The sequence below is a fragment of the Procambarus clarkii genome, chromosome 38 (assembly GCF_040958095.1).
Source record: "Procambarus clarkii isolate CNS0578487 chromosome 38, FALCON_Pclarkii_2.0, whole genome shotgun sequence".
Taxonomy (NCBI): domain Eukaryota; kingdom Metazoa; phylum Arthropoda; class Malacostraca; order Decapoda; family Cambaridae; genus Procambarus; species Procambarus clarkii.
Genome location: NC_091187.1, coordinates 21,331,892 through 21,348,900, shown reverse-complemented (window position 1 = coordinate 21,348,900; position 17,009 = coordinate 21,331,892). Strand labels below are relative to the sequence as shown.

General features: G+C 47.6%; 1 protein-coding gene across 1 annotated transcript; it reads left to right on the top strand.

Annotated features, from left to right (window-relative positions):
- Positions 1-9,314: 9,314 nt before the first annotated feature.
- On the top strand, positions 9,315-10,306 carry LOC138372278 (coagulation factor V-like). The gene is made up of 2 exons (XM_069337557.1): positions 9,315-9,428; positions 9,599-10,306. Exons 1-2 carry the CDS (start codon positions 9,315-9,317, stop codon positions 10,304-10,306), a joined length of 822 nt encoding a protein of 273 aa, XP_069193658.1.
- Positions 10,307-17,009: the final 6,703 nt, after the last annotated feature.

The following is a 17,009-nucleotide window of genomic DNA, read 5'->3' as shown; positions in this document are numbered from 1 at the left end:
CTTAAACAACAGCAACAACAACTAAAGTAAGTAAGTAATTATCAGAAGAAGGCACCAAGCCGGGAAGGCTATGTAGCATCAGGACATTCCTAAAGTACTTTCCTGTTTAATAGTACTAAATCCTTTTGAAGATCAGGTAATGTGGTGTCACTGTGTGTATCAGGTAATGTGATGTCACTGTGTGTATCAGGTAATGTGATGTTACTGTGTATCAGGTAATGTGATGTCACTGTGTGTATCAGGTAATGTGATGTTACTGTGTATCAGGTAATGTGATGTCACTGTGTGTATCAGGTTAATGTGATGTCACTGTGTAATGTAATGAGGGAGACGTGTAGGATGTCCCTAGAGACACATCACGTGGCGTCACCTGGGTCACTATTGATTGTAACAGTGACTTCAAGATGCTGCGGTGATCGATTACCTTGACGTTGGGGCGAGGTGACGTGCACTAACCCTCGTACATTACATTTGCTTGGGTTAAACTCTAACAACCATTTGTTCGACCATTCCTGCAGCTTGTCCAGGTCTTCTTGAAGCCTCAAGCTGTCCTCCTCTGTCTTAATCCTTCTCATAATTTTGGCGTCAGCAAACATTGAGAGGAATGAGTCTATACTTCTGGGAGATCATTTACGTATTTCAGAAAGAGGATAAGTTCGAGTACAGAGCCCTGTGGGACTCCACTGGTAACTTCACGCCAGTCTAAGGTCTCACCCCTCACTGTAACTCTCTGCTTCCTATTGCTTAGGTACTCCCTTATCCACTGGAGCACCTTACCAGTCACTCCTGCCTGTTTCTCCAGTTTATGTACCAGGCTCTTATGGGGTACTGTGTCAAAGGCTTTCCGACAGTCCAAGAAAATGCAGTCCGCCCAGCCTTCTCTTTCTTGCTTAATCTTTGTCACCTGATCGTAGAATTCTATCAAGCCTGTAAGGCAAGATTTACCCTCCCTGAACCCATGTTGATGGGTTGTCACGAAGTCTCTTCTCTCAAGATGTGTTACTAGGTTTTTTCTCACAATCTTCTCCATCACCTTGCATGGTATACAAGTTAAGGACACTGTCCTGTAGTTCAGTGCCTCTTGTCTGTCACCCTTTTTGTATATTGGGACTACATTAGCCGTCTTCCATATTTCTGGTAGGTCTCCCGTCTCCAGTGACCTACTATACACTGTGGAGAGTGGGAAGCAAAGTGCCTCTGCACACTCTTTCAGTACCCATAGTGAGATCCCGTCCAAACCAACAGCTTTACTTATGTCCAAATCCAAGAGATGTCTCTTGACCTCATCTCTTGTAATTTCGAACCCTTCCAAGGCCGCCTGGTTTACTGCCACCTCTCCTAGCACAGTGACCTCTCCTTGTTCTATTGTGAAGACCTCCTGGAACCTCTTGTTGAGGTTCTTCACACACCTCTTTGTCATTGTCTGTATACCTGTCCTCGCCTGTTCTAAGTTTCATCACCTATTCCTTCACTGTTGTTTTCCTCCTGATGTGACTGTAGTAGCTTTGGTTCGGTCTTAGCTTTATTTGCTATATAATTTTAATACTTTTTCTCTGCTTCTCACACTAAGATACTTGTTCCTGGTTCTCTGGTATCTCTCTCTGCTTTCTGGTGTTCTGTTATTACGGAAGTTCCTCCACGCCCTTTTGTTCAGTACCTTTGCTTCCATACATGCCCTATTAAACCACGGATTCTTCTTTTGCTTCTCGGATTTTTCTGTTGGGCCGGGATGAACCTGTTTACTGCCTCCTGACACTTTTGGGTGACATAGTCCATCATGTCTTGTACAGACGTAGCTCTGAGGTCTGTGTCCCAAGGTATTTTCCTTAGGAAGCTTCTCATCTCCTCATAATTTCCCTTTCGGTATGCCAGCCTTTTGTTTCTTAGTTCTTTTTAGGGGGAGATAATTCCTAGCTCAACCAGGTACTCAAAGCTCAATACACTTTGATCACTCATTCCCAAGGGGGGCTTCCAACTTAACTTCCCTTATATCCCACTCATTTAGGGTAAATATCAGATCGAGCATTGCAGGTTCATCTTCTCTCTCATTCTTGTCGGTCCCTTGATATGTTGACTTAGAAAGTTTCTTGTGGCCACGTCCAGCAGCTTAGCTCTCCATGTGTCTGGTCCTCCATGTTGGTCTCTGTTCCCCCAATCTATCTTCCCATGGTTGAAGTCTCCCATGATTAGTAGTCTGGATCCGTTCCTGCTAGCCACAGAAGCTGCTCTCTCTATTATATTAATAGTAGCCATGTTGTTTCTGTCATATTCCTGTCTGGGTCTTCTGTCATTTCTGTAACTCTGGTAGTTACTGTGTGTTGGTGCTGGTAATATGAGTCTGGTAGTTATGTATCGCACCTCTTGCTCGGTAGTGTGTTCTTGTGGAGTAGACACGTGGAGAGGCAACATAAGGTTTATGAAACTGTAAACAGTTTAGAATACACGTAGACCACTGACAGCTCTATTGTGTTGAAGAGTGTGTATGTGCAGGTTGGGTCAAATACAGTACTCTTGCCAGATACACTAGGAGCCAGATTTACGAAGCAGTTACGCAAGTACTTACGAACCTGTATATCTTTACTCAACCTTTGACGGCTTTGGTTACATTTATTAAACAGTTTACAAGCATGAAACTTGCCAATCAACTGTTGTCATTGTTATAAACAGCCTCCTGGTGCTTCGGAGCTCATTAAATGTTTAACAATTGTAAACAAAGCCGCCAAAGATTGAGAAAAGATGGCCAGGTTCGTAACTGCTTGCGTAACTGCTTCGTGAATCTGGCCGTTGGTGTGCAACCCGGTTTCGAGTTCTGCCTTAACATGTTAAAGCTGTGGTCCGGACTCCCTACTCAGTGGCTAATAACTCCATTATTGACCTGAGTTTGAAGACCTCGGTGACGAGCTGTCATCCTTGAACCAGCTGGTTGAGTAGTGGATTGAGCAGTGAGACTCTTCACAAGTGTAGGGAAGCTCAGACCTTCATAAATGGTCATTGTTAATACGGTAATTGATGGGGTGTGTAGCGGTGTTTCCTTATGACAGGACGGTGTTTGGTGGCTCCTTGAGACAACCTCCAGTTGTCTTGTTCTGGGACAACCATAACCGCACTGTAGTCCCCAAGACAATGTTGTCTTAAGTATTGGTGTAATTTACATCGGTTGTCTCCTAGAAAATGTCATGGTACGGTCTTCTTAATAGCCACAAGCCTCTGGTATTTAACTTAAAGATGTCATCGATGAAGAAGTCCCACAGGAGCCGACCGATCACATCTCATTAATGTTCACTTCCCTCTATGTTATGTTGAGAGGAGTGGTGTCCTCACACACTCCAGGGTTCACTCTATGGTATGTTAACAGGAAGATAATCTAGAGGGTTGTGTTACTTAGATTTTGACGAACTACTCAAGATTGTCATCAACTCAGTTTCATAAACCTCACTCCGCCTTCATGCAAGACACTAAGACAACCTCCATCAATGTCGCAGACGCCACACTCAAGACTCATGTGTCATCTTCCACAATGTAAGCGTGGAAGAGGCTGTAAGAGAGGTTGCAAGTGCAAGGACGCAACATTTAGCCATGCAGAGAGTTACACAGTCAGGTCCCAGGGATTTGCTAACATTAGTTTCAAACAGCTTTTATTATGAGTATTATTATCAACATGCCAGAGTAGCGAGCCTGGTGTTATAGTGTGGAGGCGACGGAGGAAGAGGGAAGGATGTTGAGTCGAGGATCGAGCGTGAGGAGCGTCTGGCACCACTCGTCACACGGGGATGGACATGCCTGGAATTCCAGCCTCCAAGGAATTCCCAGAATGCTCCGGTGATGGGTGGCTGAGAGAAGCGCGTTCCGGTCCCCTGGATATATTTAGACGGGCTCACACCGTCGTTAAATGCGGGGTTGATACAACAGTTTGGTTGCGAAGTTTGGGGTTAGCTTGAGGTTTGTAGAAGTCTTGTGTAGGTTGGGGGAAATGGGCTGGTCAAGCGTTTATATTCCTGCGGAATTGAGCTCCAACTCTTGGGCCGCGCCTTTCGCGCCGTCGATCGTGTAAAGCTGTGATCCCTAACCGTTATGTCGTCTATCGTATCTGCTTTTATAAATACTGGCGGTGGCTTCTACTGCCGCCTCGTCTTGGCAATTCCATCGTCCTATTATTACTCTGGAGTATTTAATCACATCCCAATTGTTCATGTGCGTGTCGAGCTTTCTGTGTGCTCTCCTTCTGTGATATATACATCTCTACATGTGTGAGTCAGTAACTTGGCTGAAGCAAATAACCCGAACCACTCACATGAAATGAAAGTGAGGAAGTTTGAATTTAGTTAATGTACATACAGTACAGCATCTTGGTTTTCCTGTCCTATATCTCATCACCTTCCTCACACCTCTCCTCTTGCCTTATATGGACTCTCCCACTCTTGCTGTGACTTGATAAGGGTCCAGGACGGACCGGAGTGTCCTCACATGAGAGGCCAGCACGGACCGGAACGTCGTCACATAAGGGTCCAGGGCGGACCGGAACGTCTCACTTTCATAACTTTTCATTCCATAAATGTGAGATGGGATATCTTTGTATTCATTGTCGGTGTTTTCATTCTCCTTACTGAGGCTTGTATATTACTGCCAGACAGCTGTTAAAGGTACCTGCCATATAGGTCGTGCATCTGTCTTGTCTTTCAAGTTTCTAAACAAATCAGTTTTTTTTATTGTGTCCATCTCTACTGTGCTTTATTGCCGCGTTGACTTAGGGCTTTCTTTTGATAAATGTTGTTATTTTTTAACTAAGATTATCCATTAGGAATGGTACTGATATTCATAATGAAACTGCAAGCTAGAGCTGTTATCGAACATCATCTTATCTGAAGCTTGACAGTAGAAACTAAAGTGATGAGTTTATTATGAGTTTACGTTAAGAATAAGTTCCCACTCCCCCCCCCCCTGCCACTATCTTTCACCATGTGTCTCTAAGCTTTCCAACTTTCTCATTCTTTCCCTATTCTGCTTTCTCCATCTCCCCTCTGCCTCTCTCTCCCCCGTCTTTTCCCCTGTTCTCCAGTTCCTCCCACACACAAATCCTTCCCCCCACACCCTCTCCCATCCTCAGTCCGGCAGGCACAATATATGGATAGCCACTCAAAATACATTCCTTCCATATATCTTGCCGGACACACGCTGGTAACTTAAGGTTTTTGTTTACAAGAGTTTAGGAGCTGCGTTCACTTCCCACTAAGATGACATTGGTGTAGGGGGGGGGGCTGGGGGACGGGTAGGGGGAGAAGACGGGGTGTAGGGGGGTGAGCTGGGGACGGGTATGGGGAGGAGACGGGGAGAGGAGGAGACGGGTATGTCATCTTTGTCATCTTCCAAACCCTCTTCCTGCCGCATCCTGGAATTCCATCTGACGTGATATATCGTGTCCTCCCTCTCACATCTTCCTCCACTCCCCTCTTCCTCCCCCCGCTCCCCTCTTCCTTCCCCCGCTCCCTTCTTCCTTCCCCCCGCTCCCCTCTTCCTTCCCCCGCTCCCCTCTTCCTTCCCCCGCTCCTCTCTTCTTCCCCCGCTCCCCTCTTCCTTCCCCCGCTCCTCTCTTCCTTCCCCCGCTCCCCTCTTCCTTCCCCCGCTCCCCTCTTCCTTCCCCCGCTCCCCTCTTCCATCCCCCCGCTCCCCTCTTCCTCCCCCCGCTCCCCTCTTCCTCACACCTCTCAACTCGGACCATCTGGCATTTCACTTGCGAGACAGAAAGAGTAATTTGACCTCCGATACTTTCCACCTGGCGGGAGGAAAGTCTGGGGAAATTCGTTTTTTTTTTTTTTAGTGGCAGCGGCGGGGTGAGGGAGGCAGGGGGGGGGTGAAGGAGGCCGGGGGGGGGGGTAGTGAGGGGTGCGGGAGAGGGGGTGGGTGGCTGAGTGAGGGCGGGAGGTGGAGGAAGGGAGGGAGGGAAACTTTTCCATCTTATCACTTGGACTCGCTGAAAGCGTGTCACATGATCGTGTTTGACTTTTCTTTGACTATTAATTCTATCCATGTCTTCCTCTCCTTCTCTCCCTCCTCCCCCTCCATCCCTCTCACTCCCTCCTTACTCTCCATCTCTCACTCGACCCTCCCTCCCTCCCTCCCTCGCTGGTGTGCTGGCGGCAGCTGATATAATCCACCCAATGTGACCCAGTTGCAACATTGCTAGATACGGTGCAAGAAGCAACACTGAGGCAGTATAAGTTTCCCTGAGCAACCCGACACGGTGCGGGAAGTGTGATCTGAAGAAAGTTCAGCTCCTCACTAAGAAGGCGCAGCAAGACCCCAGCTGGTGGCCCATCTTGGCACTCCCCACCCAGCCACCTGCAAGGGTCTTAAGCTATTTTTAAATCCTCAATGATACTTGCATTCCGCTTATAATAAGCTTTTTATCCATCAATGTACAGAATGAATGTCTTTTAGAACGTTTATTTGCACTGCCTTCAAACTTAAAGTTCTTTGAGTGAGTTTAAACTTCTTAGTATTTTTTGCTATGCATATGGTTGTACCTAGTAGCCAGAACGCACTTCTCGCCCTACTATACAAGTCCTGATTTGCCTAAAAAGCCAAGTTTTCCTGAATTTCAATATTTTTCAATTTTTTTCATATGAAATGATAAAGCTATTCATTTCATTATGTATGAGCTAATGTTTTTTTTAAATTTGAGTTAAACCTAACGTAGATATATGAGTGAACCTAACCAACCCTACCTAACCTAACCTAACCTATCTTAACCTAACCTAAACTAATATAAATAAATCAATAATTTATGTTCATAATATATTAATATTTAAAATAAACCAATTGCAACAATTGAAAATAAAGGAAATCACTCGGCCTATTAGGCAAATCAGGCCTTGCATAGTAGGCCGAGAAGTGCGTTCTGGCTACTAGGTACGATATATATATATATATATATATATATATATATATATATATATATATATATATATATATATATATATATATATATATTATATATATATATATATATATATATATATATATTTTTTATATATATATAGGTGCTTTTCCAGCGCCTCAGTGTGGCGATACAGAGGGGAAATGCGCACTGCATCCAGGGTTCCTGCCCGCCATCTGAGGAGCTGGAGGAACTCGACAACCGATGACAACCATCTTTGTAACCCATATGTAATTCCTTTTTTGTAACAAAGTTCAAATAAAGTAAATATATATGTGTACATACAAAAGAATGGGGGTGGTAGAAGAAGATAATATTAGTGTTCAGTGAGAAACCACAAGGTCTCCTCTGAATACTTTTTATTTTCTTCTCCGAGGCTATGGGTCCCCACATTGGCACCAGAGGTGGTACCCTCACAAAATTATATATATATATATATATATATATATATATATATATATATATATATATATAATATATATATATATATATATATATATATATATATATATATATATATATATATATATATATATATATATATATATTATATGTCGTACCTAATAGCCAGAACGCACTTCTCAGCCTACTATTCAAGGCCCGATTTGCCTAATAAGCCAAGTTTTCATGAATTAATGTTTTTTCGTCTACCTAACCTACCTAACCTAACCTAACCTAACCTAGCTTTTTTTGGCTACCTAACCTAACCTTACCTATAAATATAGGTTAGGTTAGGTTAGGTAGGGTTGGTTAGGTTCGGTCATATATCTACGTTAATTTTAACTCCAATAAAAAAAATTGACCTCATACATAGAGAAAAGGGTAGCTTTATCATTTCATAAGAAAAAAATTATAGTAAATATATTAATTCAGGAAAACTTGGCTTATTAGGCAAATCGGGCCTTGAATAGTAGGCTGAGAAGTGAGTTCTGGCTACTAGGTACGACATATATATATATATATATATATATATATATATATATATATATATATATATATATATATATATATATATATATATATATATATATAAGTAAGATTAATAATTCTAACACGAATTTTCTCGATCTTTCTTATGTTTCTTTTCACTGTTGATGATAATTAAAAAAATCAATTCTCCAAAATTCATTTATATTTCTAGTCTGACGCGACAATTGAACGCGTTTCGTAATAACTTATTACATTTTCAAAGACTTTTAGGTTACACCCACACAACTATTACCTGCAAACACTAAACAGAGTTCTTACTATGCTCTGATTTAAACAGCTTTCATTTTTCATTTTATACCCGCATTTTGGGTGAGGTGATATGTTACAACAGTTTTGGATGAGGTGAACAAAACTTTCAACACAAGACAGAACACGAAACAATGGGTAATGAAGGTAAGAATGGAAGAAATTGCAGAGGGCCTATTGGCCCATATTTCTTGATGCTTCTATATTGGAGCGGAGTCTTGAAGTGGGTAGAATATAGTGGTGCATTAATTGGCTGTTGATTGCTGGTGTTGACTTCTTGATGTGTAGTGCCTCGCAGATGTCAAGCCGCCTGCTATCGCTGTATCTATCGATGATTTCTGTGTTGTTTGCTAAGATTTCTCTGGTGATGGTCTGGTTGTGGGAAGAGACTATATGTTCCTTAATGGAGCCCTGTTGCTTATGCATCGTTAAACGCCTGGAAAGAGATGTTGTTGTCTTGCCAATATACTGAGTTTTTGGAGGCTTACAGTCCTCAAGAGAGCATTTGATTTTTGAATTACCATCAACAGTGAAAAGAAACGTAAGAAAGATCGAGAAAATTCGTGTTAGAATTATTAATCTTACTTTTTCGGTCATATTTAATAATATATATATATATATATATATAATATATATATATATATATATATATATATATATATATATATATCAACCCGTTCTCGCAAATTCATAAAGTCAATATTGACTTATTAACTACGTGCATAGGTGATATACTAACATAATATATACCCTTAAAAGGATTCATAGAAAACACCGACCTTACCTAACCTTGTTAGTATCTTAAGATAAGCATCTTATTGCTTCGTAATTACAATTATTACTTAACCTATACCTATAATAGGTTAAGTAACAATTGTAATTACGAAGCTATAAGATGCTTATCTTAAGATACTAACAAGGTTAGGTAAGGTCGGTGTTTTCTATGAATCTTTTTAAGGGTATCTATTATGTTTAGTATGTCACCTATGCACTTATTTAATAAGTCAATATTGACTCTACGAATTTGCGAGAACGGGTTGATATATATATATAAATAAATAATTTTGAGGCAATGTAGTGAATTGAACTCGCGACCTGGTTATTCCCAAACTACTGCCTTAATTAATTAACCGACTCAGCCACGATGGTTCCTAGGTCGACCAACCCGGAACAAGGGAGTCGTCTGGGAGGTTCTGGAGGCCCCGAGCCGGAGCCCAACCTGGGTTTTACAGTCGACCCGACCACACTCTGGTCGACGGTATGTGTTCACACCCTTACGCCACACTCAGATCACACTCAGCTCACACTCAGATCACTCAGATCACACTCAGACCACACTCAGACCACACTCAGAAAACACTCAGATCACTCAGATCACACTCAGATCACACTCAGACCAAGCTCAGATAACACTCTGACCACACTCAGACCACACTCAGATCACACTCAGATCACACTCAGACCACGACTCATACCACACTCATACCACACTCAGATCACACACAGATCACACTCAGATCACACTCAGATCACACTCAGACCACACTAAGATCACACTCAGACCACACTCAGACTACACTCAGATCACGCTCATACCACACTCAGACACACTCAGATCACACTCAGACCACACTCAGATCACACTCAGACCACACTCAGATCACACTAAGACCACACTCAGATCACACTCAGACCACACTCAGATCACACTTAGACCACACTCAAACCACACTCAGACCACACTCATATCACACTCAGATCACGCACAGACCACACTCAGATCACACTCAGACCACACTAAGATCACACTCAGATCACGCTCAGACCACACTCAGATCACACTCAGACCACATTAAGATCACACTCAGACCACACTCAGACCACACACTCAGAACACACTCAGACCAAACTAAGATCACACTCAGACCACACTCAGATCACACTCAGATCACACTCAGACCACACTCAGATCACGCTCAGACCACACTCAGACCACACTCAGATCACACTCAGACCATCACACTCAGATCACACTCAGACCACACTCAGATCACACTCAGATCACACTCAGACCACACTCAGACCACACTCAGATCACACTCAGAACACACTCAGATCACACTCAGACCACACTAAGAGTCACACTCAGACCACACTCAGATCACACTCAGACCACACTCAGACCACACTCAGATCACACTGGCGTGATATATCACTGAAATCGTTTTTTCAGAGGGACTAAGCTTGGAGGCAGCTTGAGGGACTAAGCTTGGAGGCAGCTTGAGGGACCTAAGCTTGGAGGCAGCTTGAAGGACTAAGATTGGAGGCAGCTTGAAGGACTAAGATTGGAGGCAGCTTGAAGGACTAAGATTGGAGGCAGCTTGAGGGACTAAGCTTGGAGGCAGCTTGAAGGACTAAGCTTGGAGGCAGCTTGAGGGACTAAGCTTGGAGGCAGCTTGAGGACTAAGCTTGGAGGCAGCTTGAAGGACTAAGCTTGGAGGCAGCTTGAAGGACTAAGCTTGAGGCAGCTTGAAGAACTAAGATTGGAGGCAGCTTGAGAGACTAAGCTTGGAGGCAGCTTGAAGGACTAAGCTTGGATGCAACTTGAAGGACTAAGCTTGGAGGCAGCTTGAGGGACGAAGCTTGGAGGCAGCTTGAAGGACTAAGATTGGTGGCAGCTTGAAGGACTAAGCTTGGAGGCAGCTTGAAGGACGAAGCTTGGAGGCAGCTTGAGGGACGAAGCTTGGAGGCAGCTTGAAGGACTAAGCTTGGAGGCAGCTTGAGGGACTAAGCTTGGAGGCAGCTTGAGGGACTAAGCTTGGAGGCAGCTTGAAGGACTAAGCTTGGAGGCAGCTTGAAGGACTAAGCTTGGAGGCAGCTTGAGGGACTAAGCTTGGAGGCAGCTTGAGGGACTAAGCTTGGAGGCAGCTTGAAGGACTAAGCTTGGAGGCAGCTTGAAGGACTAAGCTTGGAGGCAGCTTGAAGGACTAAGATTGGAGGCAGCTTGAGGGACTAAGCTTGGAGGCAGCTTGAAGGACTAAGCTTGGAGGCAGCTTGAAGGACTAAGCTTGGAGGCAGCTTGAAGGACTAAGCTTGGAGGCAGCTTGAGGGACTAAGCTTGGAGGCAGCTTGAAGGACTAAGCTTGGAGGCAGCTTGAAGGACGAAGCTTGGAGGCAGCTTGAGGGACGAAGCTTGGAGGCAGCTTGAAGGACTAAGCTTGGAGGCAGCTTGAGGGACTAAGCTTGGAGGCAGCTTGAGGGACTAAGCTTGGAGGCAGCTTGAAGGACTAAGCTTGGAGGCAGCTTGAAGGACTAAGCTTGGAGGCAGCTTGAGGGACGAAGCTTGGAGGGCAGCTTGAAGGACTAAGCTTGGAGGCAGCTTGAAGGACTAAGCTTGGAGGCAGCTTGAAGGACTAAGCTTGGAGGCAGCTTGAGGGACTAAGCTTGGAGGCAGCTTGAGGGACTAAGCTTGGAGGCAGCTTGAGGGACGAAGCTTGGAGGCAGCTTGAAGGACTAAGCTTGGAGGCAGCTTGGAGGCAGCTTGAAGGACTAAGCTTGGAGGCAGCTTGAAGGACTAAGCTTGGAGGCAGCTTGAGGGACTAAACTTGGAGGCACCTTGAAGGACTAAGCTTGGAGGCAGCTTGAAGGACTAAGCTTGGAGGCAGCTTGAGGGACGAAGCTTGGAGGCAGCTTGAAGGACTAAGCTTGGAGGCACCTTGAAGGGACTAAGCTTGGAGGCACCTTGAAGGACTAAGCTTGGAGGCAGCTTGAGGGACTAAACTTGGAGGCACCTTGAAGGACTAAGCTTGGAGGCACCTTGAAGGACTAAGCTTGGAGGCAGCTTGAGGACGAAGCTTGGAGGCAGCTTGAGGGACGAAGCTTGGAGCAGCTTCACAAGCAGGGTAGGAAAGAAAGTACAATTAACTTCCAATTTAGGCGGAACACAACAATTGTTTGGTGATTGTGAGCCACATGAGCGCTCCCTCTGAGGGGTCCTGGTGATTGTTCCCGATCGTTATCTAGTAATTAACTTGTTGCAAGCGATTCAATTGGTTGCAAGTGTTAAATTAGATGCACGTGTGTAAACCAGGGAGCAAGTAGGTTAAAGTGTAAATGAAGGGGGCAAGCATCTAAACAAGCAATTCGGTAGTTATTACAAGTGTAAACAAGTCTGGGTAAGGACTACAAGAATATTTCAGTACTTTATTTTTTACAATGTATTAAATAACTCGCATTAACAAGTTGACATATGAGTGTCGGAGCCCAGGAGCTGCAACAATTGGTTTAAAAGCCTAACATATTCCAGCAATATTGTGTAACGTCAGAAAACGCGGAAAGGTCTTGAGGTAGTATCCGGTTCTCTCGTCACTCCGTCCAAAATGCAGCGTTTTTGCTTAACCAGAAACGTAAAAATTGCAACGGTTTGATTAAACCAGTGACGTACGAACCCCAACAGCCCACCTAAGCTATCGCTTATATAGTCTAGGGAATTGTATCTAGACTCCAAGCTCACTGGCCTCTTGACCATGCTGTGGTGAAGTGGTGTAAGGCGTGTGCTTGGAGTACCCAGAACACAGGTTCGAATCCTCCCCACGGCTCCTACTGATTTTCTCAATGATTCATCACGTATGGGATTTGTTTTTGTTTTTGAGAGAAGCGCAAGTTCCTAGACTACCAGCCAGTGCTGGTGGTGGTTACTGTCACCTGGTGGTGGTGGTTACTGTCACTGGTGGTGGTGGTTTACTGTCACCTGGTTGGTGGTGGTTACTGTCACCTGGTGGTGGTGGTGGTGGTGGTGGTGGTGGTTACTGTCACCTGGTGGTGGTGGTTTACTGTCACCTGGTGGTGGTGGTTACTGTCACCTGGTGGTGGTGGTTACTGTCACCTGGTGGTGGTGGTGGTGGTGGTGGTTACTGTCACCTGGTGGTGGTGGTGGTGGTGGTGGTGGTGGTGGTTACTGTCACCTGGTGGTGGTGGAGTGGTGTGGTGGTGGTGGTTACTGTCACCTGGTGGTGGTGGTTACTGTCACCTGGTGGTGGTGGTTACTGTCACCTGGTGGTGGTGGTTACTGTCACCTGGTGGTGGTGGTTACTGTCACCTGGTGGTGGTGGTGGTGGTGGTGGTTACTGTCACCTGGTGGTGGTGGTGGTGGTGGTGGTGGTGGTGGTTACTGTCACCTGGTGGTGGTGGAGGTGGTTACTGTCACCTGGTGGTGGTGGTGGTGGTGGTGGTTACTGTCACCTGGTGGTGGTGGTGGTGGTGGTGGTGGTTACTGTCACCTGGTGGTGGTGGTTACTGTCACCTGGTGGTGTGGTGGTGGTGGTGGTGGTTACTGTCACCTGGTGGTGGTGGTGGTGGTGGTGGTGGTTACTGTCACCTGGTGGTGGTGGTGGTGGTTACTGTCACCTGGTGGTGGTGGTGGTTACTGTCACCTGGTGGTGGTGGTGGTGGTGGTGGTGGTTACTGTCACCTGGTGGTGGTGGTGGTGGTGGTGGTGGTGGTGGTTACTGTCACCTGGTGGTGGTGGTGGTGGTGGTGGTGGTTACTGTCACCTGGTGGTGGTGGTTACTGTCACCTGGTGGTGGTGGTGGTGGTGGTGGTGGTTACTGTCACCTGGTGGTGGTGGAGGGGTGTGGTGGTGGTGGTTACTGTCACCTGGTGGTGGTGGTTACTGTCACCTGGTGGTGGTGGTTACTGTCACCTGGTGGTGGTGGTGGTGGTGGTGGTGGTGGTGGTGGTTACTGTCACCTGGTGGTGGTGGTTACTGTCACCTGGTGGTGTGTGGTGGTGGTGGTTACTGTCACCTGGTGGTGGTGGTTACTGTCACCTGGTGGTGGTGGTTACTGTCACCTGGTGGTGGTGGTTACTGTCTCACTGGTGGGTGGTGTTACTTGTCACCTGGTGGTGGTGGTTACTGTCTCACCTGGGTGGGGTGGTGGTGGTGGTGTTACTGTCACCTGGTGGTGGTGGTACTGTCACCTGGTGGTGGTGGTTACTGTCACCTGTGTGGTGGTTACTGTCTCACCTGGTGGGTGGTGGTTACTGTCACCTGGTGGGTGGTGGTTACTGTCTCACCTGGTGGTGGTGGTGGTGGTGGTGGTTACTGTCACTGGTGGTGGTGGTTACTGTCAACCTGGTGGTGTGGTTACTGTACTCAGGTGGTGGTGGTTACTGTCTCACCTGGTGGTGGTGGTTACTGTCACCTGGTGGTGGTGGTTTACTGTCTCACCTGGTGGTTGGTTACTGTCACCTGGTGGTGGTGGTGGTTACTGTCACCTGGTGGTGGTTACTGTCACCTGGTGGTGGTGGTTACTGTCACCTGGTGGTGGTGGTTACTGTCTCACCTGGTGGTGGTTTCTGTCACCTGGTGGTGGTTACTGTCACCTGGTGGTGGTGGTGGTTACTGTCACCTGGTGGTGGTTACTGTCACCTGGTGGTGGTGGTTACTGTCACCTGGTGGTGGTGGTTACTGTCACCTGGTGGTGGTTACTGTCTCACCTGGTGGTGGTGGTTACTGTCACCTGGTGGTGGTGGTGGTGGTGGTGGTGGTGGTTACTGTCTCACCTGGTGGTGGTGGTGGTGGTGGTGGTTACTGCCTCACCTGGTGGTGGTGGTTACTGTCTCACCTGGTGGTGGTGGTGGTTACTGTCTCACCTGGTGGTGGTGGTGGTGGTGGTGGTTACTGTCTCACCTGGTGGTGGTGGTGGTGGTGGTTACTGTCTCACCTAGTGCTGGTGTGTGGTGGTGGTGGTGGTGGTGGTTCCTGTCACACCTGGTGGTGGTGGTGGTGGTGGTGGTGGTGGTGGTGGTGGTGGTGGTGGTTACTGTCTCACCTGGTGGTGGTGGTGGTTCCTGTCTCACCTGGTGGTGGTGGTTACTGTCTCACCTGGTGGTGGTGGTGGTGGTTACTGTCTCACCTGGTGGTGGTGGTGGTTACTGTCTCACCTGGTGGTGGTGGTGGTGGTGGTTACTGTCACCCCTGGTGGTGGTTACTGTCTCACCTGGTGGTGGTGGTGGTGTTACTGTCTCACCTGGTGGTGGTGGTGGTGGTTACTGTCTCACCTGGTGGTGGTGGTGGTGGTTACTGTCTCACCTGGTGGTGGTGGTGGTGGTTACTGTCACACCTGGTGGTGGTGGTGGTTACTGTCTCACCTGGTGGTGGTGGTGGTGGTGGTTCCTGTCTCACCTGGTGGTGGTTACTGTCTCACCTGGTGGTGGTTACTGTCTCACCTGGTGGTGGTTACTGTCTCACCTGGTGGTGGTGGTTACTGTCTCACCTGGTGGTGGTGGTGGTGGTGGTTACTGTCTCACCTGGTGGTGGTGGTTACTGTCTCACCTGGTGGTGGTGGTTACTGTCACACCTGGTGGTGGTTACTGTCTCACCTGGTGGTGGTGGTGGTGGTTACTGTCACACCTTGTGGTGGTTACTGTCTCACCTGGTGGTGGTGGTGGTTACTGTCTCACCTGGTGGTGGTGGTGGTGGTGGTTACTGTCACACCTGGTGGTGGTGGTGGTGGTGGTTACTGTCACACCTGGTGGTGGTGGTGGTGGTGGTGGTCACTGTCACACCTGGTGGTGGTGGTGGTGGTGGTTACAGTCACACCTGGTGGTGGTGGTGGTTACTGTCACACCTGGTGGTGGTGCTGGTGGTGGTGGTTACTGTCTCACCTGGTGGTGGTGGTGGTGGTGGTTACTGTCACACCTGGTGGTGGTGGTGGTGGTGGTGGTGGTGGTGGTGGTGGTGGTTACTGTCTCACCTGGTGGTGGTGGTGGTGGTTACTGTCACACCTGGTGGTGGTGGTGGTTACTGTCACACCTGGTGGTGGTGGTGGTGGTGGTGGTTACTGTCACACCTGGTGGTGGTGGTGGTGGTGGTGGTTACAGTCACACCTGGTGGTGGTGGTGGTGGTGGTGGTGGTTACTGTCACACCTGGTGGTGGTGCTGGTGGTGGTGGTTACTGTCTCACCTGGTGGTGGTGGTGGTGGTTACTGTCACACCTGGTGGTGGTGGTGGTGGTGGTGGTGGTGGTGGTGGTGGTTACTGTCTCACCTGGTGGTGGTGGTGGTGGTGGTGGTTTACTGTCACACCTGGTGTGTGGTGTGGTGGTGGTTACTGTCACACCTGGTGGTGGTGGTGGTGGTGGTGGTTACAGTCACACCTGGTGGTGGTGGGGTGGTGGTGGTGGTTACTGTCACACCTGGTGGTGGTGCTGGTGGTGGTGGTTACTGTCTCACCTGGTGGTGGTGGTGGTCGTGACTGATCATACCTGGTGGTGGTGGTGGTGGTGGTGGTGGTGTGGTGGTTACTGTCTCACCTGGTGGTGGTGGTGGTGGTGGTGGTTACTGTCACACCTGGTGGTGGTGGTGGTGGTGGTTACTGTCACACCTGGTGGTGGTGGTGGTTACTGTCACACCTGGTGGTGGTGGTGGTGGTGGTGGTTACTGTCACACCTGGTGGTGGTGGTGGTGGTGGTTACTGTCTCACCTGGTGGTGGTGGTGGTTACTGTCACACCTGGTGGTGGTGGTGGTGGTGGTGGTTACTGTCACACCTGGTGGTGGTGGTGGTGGTGGTTACTGTCACACCTGGTGGTGGTGGTGGTGGTGGTGGTGGTGGTGGTGGTGGTTACTGTCACACCTGGTGGTGGTGGTGGTGGTGGTTACTGTCACACCTGGTGGTGGTGGTGGTGTGGTGGTGGTGGTTACTGTCTCACCTGGTGGTGGTGGTGGTGGTGGTGGTGGTGGTGGTTACTGTCACACCTGGTTGTGGTGGTGGTGGTGGTGGTGGTTACTGTCTCACCTGGTGGTGGTGGTGGTTACTGTCACACTGGTGGTGGTGGT

What these genes read in the sequence shown, in the direction of transcription:
- LOC138372278 (XM_069337557.1), top strand. Translation starts at nt 9,315, where the DNA reads ATGGTTCCTAGGTCGACCAACCCGGAACAAGGGAGTCGTCTGGGAGGT. An exon ending in CGACCACACTCTGGTCGACG is followed by an intron (nt 9,429 to 9,598) that starts GTATGTGTTCAC and finishes GACCACACTCAG; the next exon opens with ACCACACTCAGATCACACTC.